Below are 14286 nucleotides of genomic sequence, written 5' to 3'. Positions count from 1 at the left end.
CGGGCCAAAAACCAACTTGTTCTATTAAAATAGCAAAGCAAAAAAAAAAAAAATAGAGTTACTTTTCATCCATTCTGCTGCGCATCTTTTTGAGCTTCTGCATGATGCTGCTGGTCTCACTGCTGGAGATGGAGATGGGGGAAGGGCTGCGTGTCTCTGCATCAGTCGGGAGCGGACTGGAACCATTGCTCTGCTTGATGTCATCCTCACTGTGGAGCTCCTGCAATTCAGTGTTTAAAAAAAAAAATCCAACTTTAAAAGTAAGAATATCCCAAAATCTTGTAAAAATTGTGTTAATTTCTCTTACTTCTCGCCGGATACATCAAATACTGCCTCAGGTAAGTCTGTCTACCTGCAGATTTAACTTCAGTTTCCCACCTCATTTTTATTTGACACAAAGCTTTTTAATATACCCTTTGTCTTCATCATTTAAGTTCTCTCCTGATGGTATTGACAACAAAAAAACACACCAGGATTCAGTTACCCAAACAGGAAATTAATCCTTTCTATATTACTACCATTAAACTTATGTCTCCTCAGCATATTGTGAGGAGGCAGCCAATAACCAAAATCCAATCTTGCTGCCTTGTAAAGCAGATACAAGAAACTTAAGTGCAATGACACTAATACACCCACAAAGCAGCAAGTTTTGAGTTTACTGCCTATATTTAGTACTTTGGGGTCTGACAAGTTATCAAACAAAAATAAAATCCTGAGGGACCTGAGCATCAAAAACCTGTAATTCCCAAAGTCACTAGTTCAGCTTGAGAATTAACAAAAGCATCTAGTTCCCAGTTAAAACATTTCGTAACTTCTCCAAAGGCATTTCCTTAAACAATGCTCTAAAGAAACTAAACACTGAGATAAAGAGGGTGAGACCATTTGAGGCAGACAAAATTTCCAGGTGACAGTACTGCAGCTTTCCACTCCTGAAAGTGCATGGCCGAAGAGGGAAGACTGCAGCTTCTGTGCTGGGCACTCACCAGCTTGTTTTCTCCTGCAGACTTCAGTTTTTCCTGCAGTTTCATGGTAGTCTGGCGGATCCTCTCTATTTCTGCCTGCTGTTTGAGGATCAGCTGTCTCTCCTTCCGAGCAGCCTTGTTGGCCTCTTGGAGACGCTTAATTTCTGCCTTTTAGATGGAAAAGATTAAGTGTAAGAATCGTGGCAGACCCCTCTCAAGAACACGCTCAAAACGGCCACAGTGCCCTTGCTGGGGGGTTGTAATGACAAATGTAATGTTTGGAATGGAGATTAATTAATAAATTAACACCTCAAAGTCTCAACCAATGAGATTACAGACACAGAAGGGCCTGTTGAATACGAACAAAATGCAAATAAAACTCACAGGTAAGAAATATGGCCAGCTCCCTAACCAAAAGCTGGTATGGAGTTTTCTGAATTCTTAGCTTTTACAGTGTCTGAAACATTTAATGGATATACAGGAGTTTCAACAGGAGAAGGCAATTACCTTTTCCTGCTGTAATCTCAACAGCAGACCACGCTGCCTCTTTCGAATAGGAGGCATCTTATCATCCTCTCCCTTGTCTCGCAGGTGCCTGCAAACAGATTGGAAGAAAGAATAAAGTTATAAATAAATTATTATTCTTTATTATTATAAAGTTATCTTAAGTAATAAGAAAAAAAGTGCACAACGGGCCTTTTACTCTTTTAAGTGGGAAAAAAAAAAAAGTTTCCTTTTCCTAACCTGCAGAAGGGTATAGGGCTGTGCTTAATAATCCCTGACAAGCTCTATAGTGAAATAATTTAGTTGGACAGATGCAGTTAAAGGGCCAGTGCAGGTCACAGGAGATCTCACATGAATCTCAGGGCAGAAGCCCTGAGAGGCAGCTGGCTCACCCTTTGAGAAAGGCAAACAGAAGGACACCACACCTCACAATCCTTTGTCAAACCCACAGTGACAAGAGATTGGCAGATGATGTCTGATGCACAATGGTACTCTCATGCAGAGAGAGAACACAGAAAAGTATTACCAATTAAATCTGGCCACCACTGATTAGAAGTGTCACTGGGTACTTCAACTGGCATTCCAGAGCAAAGCATATGTTAGGCTGGAAACAAATCATTAATTACAACATGTATCCCAATTCCCAAAATGTAGCCTGAGTCAACAAAAATTACCTTAGATAACCATCAAGCAAAGAAAGGTTGAACTGTTGGACAGTTTTATACCTTCCAGAACTAAGATTTGTAGATTAACTGTTGGCAACTACCTTCTCTGACTGACATTACACATCTGATATTCTACTGTTTAGGTGAAACGCTCTTTTATACAAACCACATGCAATGTAAACATCAAAGCACACTTATAAACTGGGCCCTGCTCTTCCCAAGTCCCAATAACACTTCTATAGATACCGACGTCAGAAGACTAATTCAACCACTGATACTTAGTAAGGGAGGAGTGAGGTGGAAACAAAACCTTCAAAAGTACAAGGAAATGGTCAGTCAGCAATAACATATATTCAGAGCTGTCTTACTTCTTCTGGTGCTCCAGCCAGGCAAGTTCAGCTTTGGTCTTCTCTTTCAGAGCCTTCTCCCGGAGCCGAAGCAGAGAGGACTGATGAGCTGCTCGCATTTCCTCCTCCTTCATGTACTGCCTCACCATCTCCATGGTAAACTTGGAGAAACTGTCCTGCCCCCCTGAGAATGGCATGCTTAGCTCCTAGAAGGCAAGACAAATTTGCCATGATTTGGTAACACAGAAATGCCAAGGCTTTTTTCAATTACAAAGTGTGTGTGTATATACTGATGCAGACACACACAAAACCAGATGTAGGAAGAGAAGCTGTTTTTACTCTAAGCTTTGTGCAGACCAGCCCTGGACTGTGTGACACTTTTGGGAGGTCCCTGCTTCGACCACAGAGATGAGCCATCCTCTTGTATTTCCTAGCTGTGTGTTGGCATAGGAGGAGGACTTAATCCACTGGGCTTTTATAACCCACCTCAAAAAGTCACTCCTCTTCTCCAAAGCCACAAGGTAGAGGCCTGGATGGACTGTTCCATAAGTCATCACACTTAACACACACACAACAGTGACATACAGCATGATTCATACATCTCTCTGTTTTGGGATGCCCAAAGAACCACAGGGAGGAAAGGAACCCTAAAGCTTGCAAACACAACTAAGAACAGCTCACTTGAAGCTCATCAGCTCAACCGTTTCAGCTCAGTTTATTTAATTTAACCGTGGTTGCTTGACCTACCTTGATAGATGACAGAGCTGTTTTTTCTGGGGACACTTCCTCGTCAGAATCATCTCGACTACCCCGCTTCTTCTCCAAGTTATTCCTGCGATGACTCTCAGAGGGCAGCAAAGACCGAAAAGATTTTTCTTCAATCTCATCTTCTGTCATGGACTCATCAAATTTCAGGGAATACTCTGTTGCAACAGAAGCAGAATCTGAGGGAGAAATCAGGGAATTGTCTTCACATAATCAGGTATGTACCACGAATGCAGTTTTAACTCTGTCTCACCCCAGTCAAGTGATGGGGGCAGGAAAGCAAGGGAGATAACTACTTTAATGCAGAAAAATGTGTTTAGGAAACAGTGATTTTTGAATTACAGAACATCATCATGAAATACTGTCATGCAGCTTCAAAAGACCTAACAGACTTCTGAACACAGGTATAAACCCATTTCTGGGGGTGCTGAAACATTTGGCATTCAGCCTGCAGGTTCAGCAAGCGAACATCCAGCTCAGCTAGCACTGCAGAATGCAGGATCACTCTCACATGCAGAATCTCCAAGATTCCCATCTCAGTGTGTCATCCTTTGTTACCTCTTAAGAGACTACAATTCACCTGGTGTTTAGCTTTCCTGACACACATTCCCTCATTTGTTTCAGAAACTGATTCTGCACCTTCCTCCTTCCCCCTTCAGACCCATCACATGCAAACAGTACAACCAACCTTTCTCATCCGGCAGGGATAAAACGCTGTCGCTGGGCAAGGAATCATCTGCGCCAGTGTGAGCCTGGTCTTCAATGCTGCTGGTTATCTTCTCACGGCGGGAAAGCTTCTTCTCAACCTCCTTGGAGGATGGAGCTGAAGGGCTCTCCTGGCGGCTGCTGGTGCTACTGTGTTATCAAAGGAGAATTTTTTTTTAAATTACTTCGCACATTTCAGAATATTTTATTACATTGCTACTGTACATACCGTGATTAAAATTCTAGCCATAATCAATATACAGCGGGTTTAGGTTTGTTTTCAAAATGCAGCTTGGCTGCTTTGAAATTCCAGGCATCATCAAGCTGCTGATTGACAGTGGGACTTGTTATTCTACCTTAAAACCCAAATGGTTTGAAGGTATGCACAACCCCTGCTCATCAGTGAGTACTGATGATAAACGATTGCAAACATCTCTCCTTGCAGTGTTTGTAAGGATGAGCAAGAAAGCAATACTGGTTTAGAAGTCAAAAGGACTACAGAGGCCAAAATTGCTCCAGTTGGTCAGGACCAGAGAAGGGCTGTGAGAAATTTTTTGAGACCCAACTAGATCAGGTAAATAAACAGGAAATAAGGAGCTTCTTACCTCTGATCATGAACCTTTGATCTTGAGGACTCTGAATAACTATCAAACATTGCTGAGTACATCTGTTTTGAATCACCTGTCTCCTCTTTACCTTGTGATATAGCACCAGACTCACATTTCCTAAGAAAGGGAAATATTTTTGGGTAAATCTGCATTGCCTTAAACCAAGGAGTAATACAGTTTCCCAAGCTTTTCAGTTTACTAGAAGTAGTAGCTAAAATTTCTGCTAAAAGATCACTTAAAGCTTAAACTAGTTAAACCATCCCACAAAACATTTAGGTCATCTTTTTTTACTCTTTTATACAGAGCTTCACAGAACCAGTAATGTCACCTTCGGTGTAAGCTATTAAGGGCATAAAGATGGAATCCAAGTTCTTCTTAAATGCTCACTCATCATGACACCTTAGGATTTGATGCAAGAATAGGTGAAGGAAAAGGTAACAAATCTTACTTCCCCCTTCCCAAGATACGAAACATTAAGCAAAACCTGTTTGTATCAGCTCGGGCCCTCAGCTGTTTCATGAACTCCGAGTGATGCTGCCGCTGGTGGTCAAACAAGGTGGCGACGGGAGCAGCTGGGGCACTGACAGGATCCGAGGGCTGGCTCCGAGCTAACTCTGCCATCTGAGCACAGTGAAGAACAAGGCAATATACAATGAGTTTATCACAGCATCAAAATGTTTCTGAAAGAGAAAATAGTAATTTCTGGCAGGCAATTTAGTGATTTACTGAACAACTGTGTGAGACGTGTTTAGGATGGTTCGTCGTTGCATGCGTGTCGCTTGTGGTTGTGCAGGTGCACGTGGCTCTGTGGATGCTTATTCCTCCATACTCTATTCCTTTATACATAATAAATAACAGTGTACATCCAAAAATATTCCCAGCACATTGGTGAGAGGCATTTCCATTGCTGCATTTCAGTTACAATTAATGGCTGTTCAACAGGAGTCACCTGTGAGCGGGGATGGAAAAGCTACCCTGCTGGCCCTCCATCACTGACCAGGTCATGCTCTCTCCACCAGCCTCTCTTTGCTCAGATTTCACACTTACAGCAAGACTTGAAAAGATTTAAAACCCTAGAAAAAAATAAAAGCTGTCTCTGTTTCTTCTGCCTTGTTTCTTAGTTGGTTTCATCCACTTCATCACTACAAAGTACAAATGGTTTTTTTGACTTCACTACCTACTGTCAGGGACCAATAGGCTGCAGGTACTTGAGATGCCTGAGCTTTTCTACTCCTTCAACCCATTCTTTTCTACTCAAAAATTATTTAAACTTCACATATTTGGCAGAGCCCAGAATATATCAGTATTATTCTACAATCCCATTACTCATCATAAAGACCAGCCTCAGTGAGCACCAAGATGTGCACAAGCTGTGAAGAAACAGTTCTGTTCACACTCATCAGCCTTCTGCACTCCATCCCATAACCCTAAACCCACAGTCACTGCACTTATGAAACTATAATGGAGCAAAAGCATTTTCTGGTTACCTTGTTCTTATCTATGTGTGAAGTAGCTGCTACAAGCTGGGAACAAGTAGTATAAAAACTGATAAACTGATATGTAAAACTGAAAAAAAAAGTAATTGTTCTGTATGCCACAAGAAGAAAAAAGACTCAAAAAAAGAAAACTTCAAACTGTGTATCAAGTTGAGAGCTTTGCTGAAGATCCTCTCCTCTCCTTTCTATTAATTTTATTTATTGTTCTCCTGCCTTCAGAAAATAAGCAAAATTGCAATTTCTCTGCTTTTCTAATTTAACTTCCCTAGGAAACAGATCAATGCCTGGTGGAGTGCAACTTTTACAAATTAAAGATGCTGTGTTCACTATCATCCATCTATTGTAGAAGAACAAATTTCTTATTAGTTCATTAACTGGAAGATCATAAGAACAAGTGAGCAAGGATTTAAGGTTGCTCACTGACTTCTAAGAACGATGCAGGAGCAGCTCCTTTGAAGTCCTATCGTTTGTCACGTTATGAAAGTGAAGTTGTACTGAGAACGACACTGAACAGAAAATAACTTCAAAGGCAAAAAAAAAAAAAAAGTGTTCACAACAGCACTAAAACGAGAACAGCTTTTCCCTTTCCCTGAGGGCCTCACCTCCCGGAGCTGGTGAGGTGCATCTGTGGGGAGCAGTGCAGGTTCTGCCTGCTTGGCTGCAGCCTTGCACGGGGGCTCCTGCCCAGCCTCCTGCCGGGACTGCACCAGCTGCTGCAGTGACTCTGCATGGACCTACGCAGGGAAACACAGCCAGTTCAGCCCTTCAGAATGTTCTGGCTATAGTAACTACAGATTTATTTCTCCAAAAGTGGGAGAAAAAAGTTTGAAATTGGCCCCTAAGAGGGTTCTCTTTGCTACGCTGAAGTATTTCAGCACTTCTGTATGTTCACAGCTTCAAATTAGGAAGGCATTTGTAGGCATGGATTTACTTACAGCATTTTGCCTGTTACACACTCCACATTTGTTGAAGGGCAGCATTACCTGAGCTGCCTTCTGCCTTGTCTCTTCTAGTTGTCTCTGACTCTCTAGAGCTTCTTGTTCAGCCTTGATTTTCAAAAGAGCCAAGTCCCGTTCATGGCGCTGCTGCTGTGCCTACAGGTTGGGAAAACAAATTTTAGTAATGCAAGTAAATATAAAGATTTGTTTTGTGATCTATTAATTCAACAAACTAGAATAAAGCATCTTGTCAACATAAGGAAACTTCAACCAAAAACATCCTTTTCATGGAATAAGACAAATGATCCAAACTGAACAGCTTCACTGCATGGGATTGGGATCCAACATAAATAATCATGTTCTGATTTGACTGAGGAACACAACCAGAGCAGTGATTCCAGCTAACAGTACGTTCATGACAGATATTCCAGAGTCACTAGCTCCTTGGTGTCAACTTAATTCCTGAGAAATTAACATTACCAGAGACGTTCCACCATGCCCATCACGATTTCTCTGCGCTCCCAACAAAAGCTTAACTTGCCCTCATTTGATAATTTTCTTGCTAAACTAAAAAGAAAAAGGAAGTTTGAGACAAGGGAGTATTTTCCCGTTACCTTTAGAATCTGAGCCAAGGAAACACTCTCCTGCTGGGCGAGGGATATGCCTCGCACTCGTTCCAAATCCGAGAGCTGTCGCACAGACTCCTCGATGGCACTAAGGTAGTTCAGCTCTGCTGACAAGCGATGCTGGAGCCCAGCGGGGGAGAAGCGCATACACCCTGCAGGGCAACACTGACTGGTCAACCTCCACAGACTTTACTGTCCCACATCAAAAACCAAAGCAAAAACACTGCAGCTGCTCTGGGACGAGTAACCAAAAACTCACCGCTGGCTGAGGCTGCCCCTGCTACAGAGCGACTGGTTCCCAGGCTCAAGTCGTGGAAGGCTGTGTTAGGCTTCAGCCCTGGGGCTGAACCTCCAGAAAAGCCAGCAGGTGACTTGACTCTTTCTGCTGCACTGCCCACAGAATCCAACGGCAACATTTTCTGGGAACTGGGAGATGGGGAAGAAGTTGGTGTCTTCTGGGATCTTCCCTTGTCTGAGAAACTGACGGTGAAATGGAAAAAAAAAGGAGTCAATAATGTCCCAAGTGCAGCCTTTTGGTAAGACAATAAAGCAATAACCTCGTTCTTCCATTTCTGTACACCAAACAGATCACAAAGGGCACAGCCTGGCATGGTTTGCACAGGCCCAGTCTGCCTTTAGGAAATGCCCCCACGAGTTGGGGTTTGTCCCTATATCCCAGTTTAGGGTTAAGTTTCTAGAGCACCCTATTTTTCTCCCAATTATTAAACCTAGTCAGCACACACAACAATTAGAAAAACCCCAACTTAACAGAGTATCTACATGTTTTACACGGCCAGACAAGCAGTTTCAATGCCTCCTGTCAGGAACTTGGCATGAGAAAGTCAGGATGCAGTCATCTGGACGTGCATTTAAAAAAGTAAACAGGTTGCTACCAGCATATGGAAACAACTCATTGTGATAAACCACTGCTCTGAGTCCTGATCTCTGCCATCAAAATGCAATGAAAAGCCTGAGGCAAAAAAACTTGAACAGTTCGTAAAATACTACAGTAACACTTCCCAGAAGAAAATGAAAGACATCTCTTTCTTTAAACATACAGAAAACTGTGCAAACACTTCTTAAATTTACTATTCTGACTTTATTAAATCAAAGGGGATTAACGTTAGCTAGCTAAATCCTTTAGGAAGACATTCTGCTTTACTTGGCACATCTTAGGAGGTCACAGGACCTTTGAAACCCAATACTGGATGTCAGCAAAAGTCACCACCACAATTCAATACCTCAGAACTGCTTTACACTGACACAGAACAAGAGATCATTCCTATTATTTGATGCTCTTTAGGAAAAAAAATGCAGTGCAAATTGAGTATTTCATAACCATATTAATTGCACAATTAGCATAAAACCCCCATTTTTAGGCAGGCATAAAGAGGATGCAACAGAAAATTGATGTTTCTTCCATTTTTAATATGTTCTTTTACAAGGATTGGTTCACCTCTCAAAAATCATCAACTCACAGAGCTGGATAGGCTTGTGAACATTAGCTGAACAAAAAAATAGCAAAAAATGTCTGTATCTCTACTGAAAAGAGCAAGATGACTGCACAGGTTGACTAGCTATTTCCCTCCTCACACACTTCTTGCAGACGTTTTGTCAACGCTAAAGGTACTGAACATGACAGGACACCAGGTTACATTTTTAAAATACAGGGAAAAAATGTTTTCCACAGGCCCATCTTAATAACATTTGATAATTTCTGTTACTTCTCTTTTGCATATCCAAAGAAACAGCCAATAACACTACCAAACTTAGCTGTATTTGCATAAAGGCTTACAACATTCCTGTTACCTCAGCAGGGAGTGTCCAGACAAGTTTTCCAGGGTACTGTCTGTATCTGGGTTCTGCTCGTGGTCTTTACTAGAAACTCTGCTACTCGATAAGGATTTCTTTGCCTGTTGGGATCCCCACTCTAATTCAGACAGGATTTTATCTTCTTCCACAGAAAAGTGGTGAGCACTTCCACTGAAAGAGTCCAACCCTGAGAAGCAACAACAGTGCCAAAAGTTTGTTTGGTTCTACCTCTGAATACCTTGCCATCACGAGCCCCAAAACAATACACTGAGAAACCAAACCTCGAGTTTCTTCATGCTTTTGTAACTTACAGGTTCCCACAGAAAAGTAATGTATTTATTAATTTGTGCACCTATGGAAAATGTCTGTGACCCAAAGATAACGCATTCAGGCAAATTTGGTTTTGCCTTCATGAACATGGTTGAAATTCTGATTCTCAGCAGCCCATTGGCATTTTCTCAGTACAGAATCTAAGGATAGTTCCCATTAAATGACTTATTAGAGGGCTGGTTTAAGAAAGGAGAACTTTTCAATGCTTTTAAATTTAGATGACTATATTTGAAGGTCAGAATAATCAGAGTCAAAAAGAATTAGGAAGGAATCATTAGCGGAAAAAGCAAATCATTCTATCAGCATTAGATTACAGTTTCCAGATATTAAGAATGACTGCAATTTTCACAACAGGAAAACCCTAAAACCTCCCTCAAAGAAACCCAACAACCCTAGAGTCAAGTACTGCACTCACTTTCCTTTTTCCCTCTCTTTCTTGAGGAAGCAGAGGAGCGAGAAGATGCTGCAGACCGTGGTCCAGATGAATGCTGAGAGGCAAGTTCCACAGATCTGGGCTCATGGGGAGATTTCCTGCTTGGAATTTCTTCCTGAATGCTTGAATTACTGCTGCCAGCAACACTAAAAAGGAGCACATTGTCAGTGATCAAGGACTTCCAGTTCCCACGTTACACCATGCACAAGAAAACCCCCACACTTGGAATTAGAGGACTAAACTGCACACATTAGCCCATCTAGAAAAGCACTGATTTTCAGACTTCAAACTATGACAGCCGAGACACTGGGAAGTTTGGCATGATATTGAACATATTGCAGCATGTTTCCAATAACAGGAAAGACTAAAAGATGGATAACAACCACCCCAGTGCTAACTAAAGAGCTATTTGACTCCAGACTGGAATAACAAAAGAATGACTCCAAATGTGACTGCATTTCAGATAAAGTTCTTACAGACAACTTACACATCCATTACTAAGCATTCCCAAATCCTTACTGAAAGCAATTATAGGGTATTTTTTACAAAATTTTGACGTACTGAAGGTATTTTAACACTTTTAAATATCTTTTCTATTTTTTATAAATTACAAACACTAACCAACCGAGCATTACAGCAGCCACACAAGCTGGGGAACTCATTTTCACCAGAGTACAAAGGGTAAGAACCTTGCCTGAAGCTACCTGTCCAGCCTGAAGAAGAACAAAAATTAGACAGAGAACAGGAATCTCATCTTTATGTCTTCACCACTGGCTATATTAACTGCCAGTCCTTTCATCACTTTGACCAGTATTACAGCACGGCACAGCAGAAAAGATACGCAGCATTTTACGAAACTAATTCCATATTAACTATTTCCTGTCAAATCCTGCATTTTTATTTTTACAAGAAGTCCAACACAGCTACCTGAGGTCACGTGCAATCTTCTTGTCCGTTAAAGTGCTACTTCCCTGCGATGAGACAAAATCATCTTCATAAGAAGCCACGCTCTCTGGGGGGCTCACGGTGGGAAGCAAAGGGCGCAGAAGGGCAGACCCTCCGTTCAGCCTTTCATCAAACACTGAAGCGTGGACAAAGAAAGCAGAGGACAAACGTTATCCCAAGTGGGCATCAAATAGGTAATAAAACTGCAGGAACTAAAAAATGCTCCCACCCATGAGTTATAATGACTTCCTTTCAAACACAAACCCATCAAGAGAACAGCAGTACAGCCATTCCATGGCAGTTTAACACAAAGTAACAAGCACAGCCTTCCTCTTTTTGTAACGTTACTGAATGCTTTACTTTGTTAACACACTCCAACTAAAACATTCTTGAAGAGCACAGTGCTTTGGAGTAGAACCATTTGCAGGAACTTTAATGCAATCGTCTTTAAAGGAAATAAAATGAAAGGAACAAGAACCAAAACCCACAAGACAAAAATCAACTTCTCGGAAAACATTCCTCCTCAAAATGAGGAGTTCCAGCAAGAGTAACAGTACTCATAAAATGAGGGATAAATTTGTACAAAAAATGAGAATGAAGCAAAGCATCCTGCATGAGACAACCGCAAATCATGCCTTACTCAAATTCACGTTTGAGACCTCGAAAGCGCATTCTTTACCTGCGAAGCATGAAGTGCAAGGAGCAGCAAGACTAGGAACATATCAATTCACGAGAGAATTGTGAGAAATGTGGAGAAATTTTTCCATTTTTACCTTTTCCATGAAGCTGATAATTTTTTGCAAAGATGTTGATGACACTGTGGGGACTTCCCTTGGCCAGTTCCTCCCAGGGCCCCTTGCTGTGCGTGTCACTCGTCTGAGGGAAAAGCGGCGGGTACTTCTCAGCTGCTTTCTGAAACTCCTTTATGGGCTCCAAAGCGTTTCTCTCCCGGATGCAGAAATCCTTCTCTTTTAACGTCTCCAGCATTTTCAGTGGCAACTGTTTGTGCTGGCCTCCTTCCTCTTCGGAGAGGTTCCCATCGCTCAGGAGAGGCCCTTCGCTGATGGAGTCGACGCTGGACTCATGAGGGACGACAGCTTTGTTCAGAGCATAGCCCTGGTTCTCACGGCCCGGGGAGTCAGTCTGTCTCTTGGATAAATGTCCCAAGATCCCCTCATGCCTGGTAGCAGCAGGAGATCTCAATCCAAGGCTGACCACGTCAGTAAGAGGCCTGATGGTCTCAGGGAGCTTTTTAAATTCACTAAGGTTGCCCACCCCAGGAAGGTTGTCATCAAAGGCTGTATGAGACACGCAGGCACCCAACATTTTTTGAATTCTGGCTGAAAAAGCATCTTCGTTTTCCTCTCTCACAGGAGGACTCACAGCCTTTGCCCACCGCCCCTCATCCTGGTTTTCCTGCATAAATTCCGAGTTCCAAATGGTGCCATAGTTGATACCAGCGCCAGCCAACTTCTTGGCTTCGCTTTCAATCTTGCTGGAAAGGGAAGCAGCTGTAGCTTTCAAAGCTTCAATGCGATCTAATTTGCTCTTATACTGGCCAGCAGGGGGTTTTGCTAAGAGATTTTGCTGTGCAGCAGACGAATTCAGGTATGGTTGAGGCCCCAGCGGTCCCACAGGCACAGAATGGTTCCTCCTCCCCGTCAATATCGCGTCACACTCCTTGGACAAAAGGTCCACCTGCTCCAGACTCCAGTGCTGGGAACAGGGGCCTCCACTTGAGCCCAAGAGAGCCTGTGGATGGGAGAGCTGGACTCTTGGGCTCAGCCTGTCTGGCTGTACCCACGGAGGCTCCATCAACTCGTTCCTGAAATGAAAAATCAACATCCACACTGAGGACTTACACTGTTATTTTAGGCTAAGGTATCATTGTCACAAATTTAATTTTCAGGATGAAAAACTTTTTGGTGGAATCAGAGGGGGAGAGAATGGGACAGTAAAAAAATCAACAAACCAAACAACAAAGCACCTTCCAAATTTGAAATGCCATTTATGGTGTACTGTTTGTTTTGGAGTTGTAACAAGCTGAGGTTTTCCAGCAGCAGCACTAAGACTTTTCCAAAAGGGAGAAAACTTTTTTATTCCTTATCACTGTCCCATGTTCAGAATTCTAGGAAACCTGCAAAGTCCCCCACAAAAAGCTGCTTCCCAGATTACTATGAGGGTCTCTGAGTAACTCTCCTCTCCCATCAGCAATTACATTTTTTCCTTTTGAGTTACACTAACAATCTATATGGTTTAGCAGTTTATTGTACACACAGTAGCACATGGCATTCCTTGTGCTTCCTTGAACTTCTCCAGAAGGTAAGCAGGTCTTGTTGAATTTACAAAATCAGTGTACAGATACTGAAGCTAGTATATATTCAGGAAGCAAACATTCATTATATAGTTAAAAAATGAAGACACACTTGCACAACAGGGATAATTAAGGATATTCAAGAAACTTCAGCATTTTTAGTTCCTTATATTTAAGTGTCTGGTCAGGCACCAATAAACAATTGAAAACTGGGAAAGCAGCATGAAAAGAAATAGGGAAGGGTTAATTCTAAGCAGAAGCAGAGGGGTTTGGTAGTTTAGAGACAGCAACTAATGGCTGAATCAAAGACAGTAGATAAAATACAAACATTAAAAAAATCAAATAAGAAAACTCAACACATGTATTCATACAATCAGCTTCTCTCGCCTGATGCCAATGGCAGAGGAAACAGCATCCCAATATGAAATACACATCCCACTGATGCCACCAAAAGATTACCAGCAACAACCACTCATTTATTTATTTATTTACAGGCTCACAAACCAACCACGGCCAAAGCTCTCAGGTGCTTTCCTGCATCAGCTTCCTCTTCACTGCAAGAACGCGTTTTAATTGCCATAAAGACAATTACTCTCACTGGAACATGAACTCAAGAGCCGGGTCTATTTTCACCTCTCAGAGATGAGAGCAGGAGTATTTTCCTCTCTCCCCAAAAGCCCCCAGTTCCTCACCTCAGCAGCGGCTGCTGCGGCTCCGAGAGCGACATGTCACTGCTGGAGGATGCACTCGGAGGACGCTCCTGAGCCTTGTTTTCCTTGTCCGATTCCCCGGATGGCTGATAACCAGGTCTGGGCTAGAGAGAGAGACAAGCAGAA

General features: G+C 42.3%; 1 protein-coding gene across 14 annotated transcripts in view; it reads right to left on the bottom strand.

Moving 5' to 3' along the window:
* CEP350 (centrosomal protein 350) overlaps nucleotides 1-14286 on the bottom strand; it is a 73107-nt gene that overhangs the window by 35445 nt on the left and 23376 nt on the right. For 7 of the 14 annotated variants that reach the window (XR_003572416.1, XM_027894189.1, XM_027894198.1 and 4 more), the window contains 17 exons: nucleotides 14143-14264; nucleotides 11910-12961; nucleotides 11119-11272; nucleotides 10174-10337; nucleotides 9426-9615; nucleotides 7876-8096; nucleotides 7605-7768; nucleotides 6988-7146; nucleotides 6655-6786; nucleotides 5005-5177; nucleotides 4554-4673; nucleotides 3932-4098; nucleotides 3226-3422; nucleotides 2500-2684; nucleotides 1470-1557; nucleotides 984-1130; nucleotides 63-220 (listed from right to left, as the gene is read on the bottom strand). Coding sequence is in view for 13 of the 14 variants with exons in the window: in XM_027894189.1 (XP_027749990.1) it covers nucleotides 63-220; nucleotides 984-1130; nucleotides 1470-1557; nucleotides 2500-2684; nucleotides 3226-3422; nucleotides 3932-4098; nucleotides 4554-4673; nucleotides 5005-5177; nucleotides 6655-6786; nucleotides 6988-7146; nucleotides 7605-7768; nucleotides 7876-8096; nucleotides 9426-9615; nucleotides 10174-10337; nucleotides 11119-11272; nucleotides 11910-12961; nucleotides 14143-14264 (3593 nt within the window). In the remaining variant the exon portion in view is untranslated. The remainder of the gene's footprint in view (nucleotides 1-62; nucleotides 221-983; nucleotides 1131-1469; nucleotides 1558-2499; nucleotides 2685-3225; nucleotides 3423-3931; nucleotides 4099-4553; nucleotides 4674-5004; nucleotides 5178-6654; nucleotides 6787-6987; nucleotides 7147-7604; nucleotides 7769-7875; nucleotides 8097-9425; nucleotides 9616-10173; nucleotides 10338-11118; nucleotides 11273-11909; nucleotides 12962-14142; nucleotides 14265-14286) is intronic. The other 7 variants (XM_027894196.1, XM_027894201.1, XM_027894197.1 and 4 more) reach the window with 4 other exon arrangements.

Source organism: Empidonax traillii, unplaced genomic scaffold, assembly GCF_003031625.1.
Source record: "Empidonax traillii isolate 1590-97213 ecotype Southwest subspecies unplaced genomic scaffold, ASM303162v1 scaffold419:size1009643, whole genome shotgun sequence".
Lineage (NCBI taxonomy): Eukaryota > Metazoa > Chordata > Aves > Passeriformes > Tyrannidae > Empidonax > Empidonax traillii.
This window is presented reverse-complemented; position numbering and strand designations above follow the sequence as displayed.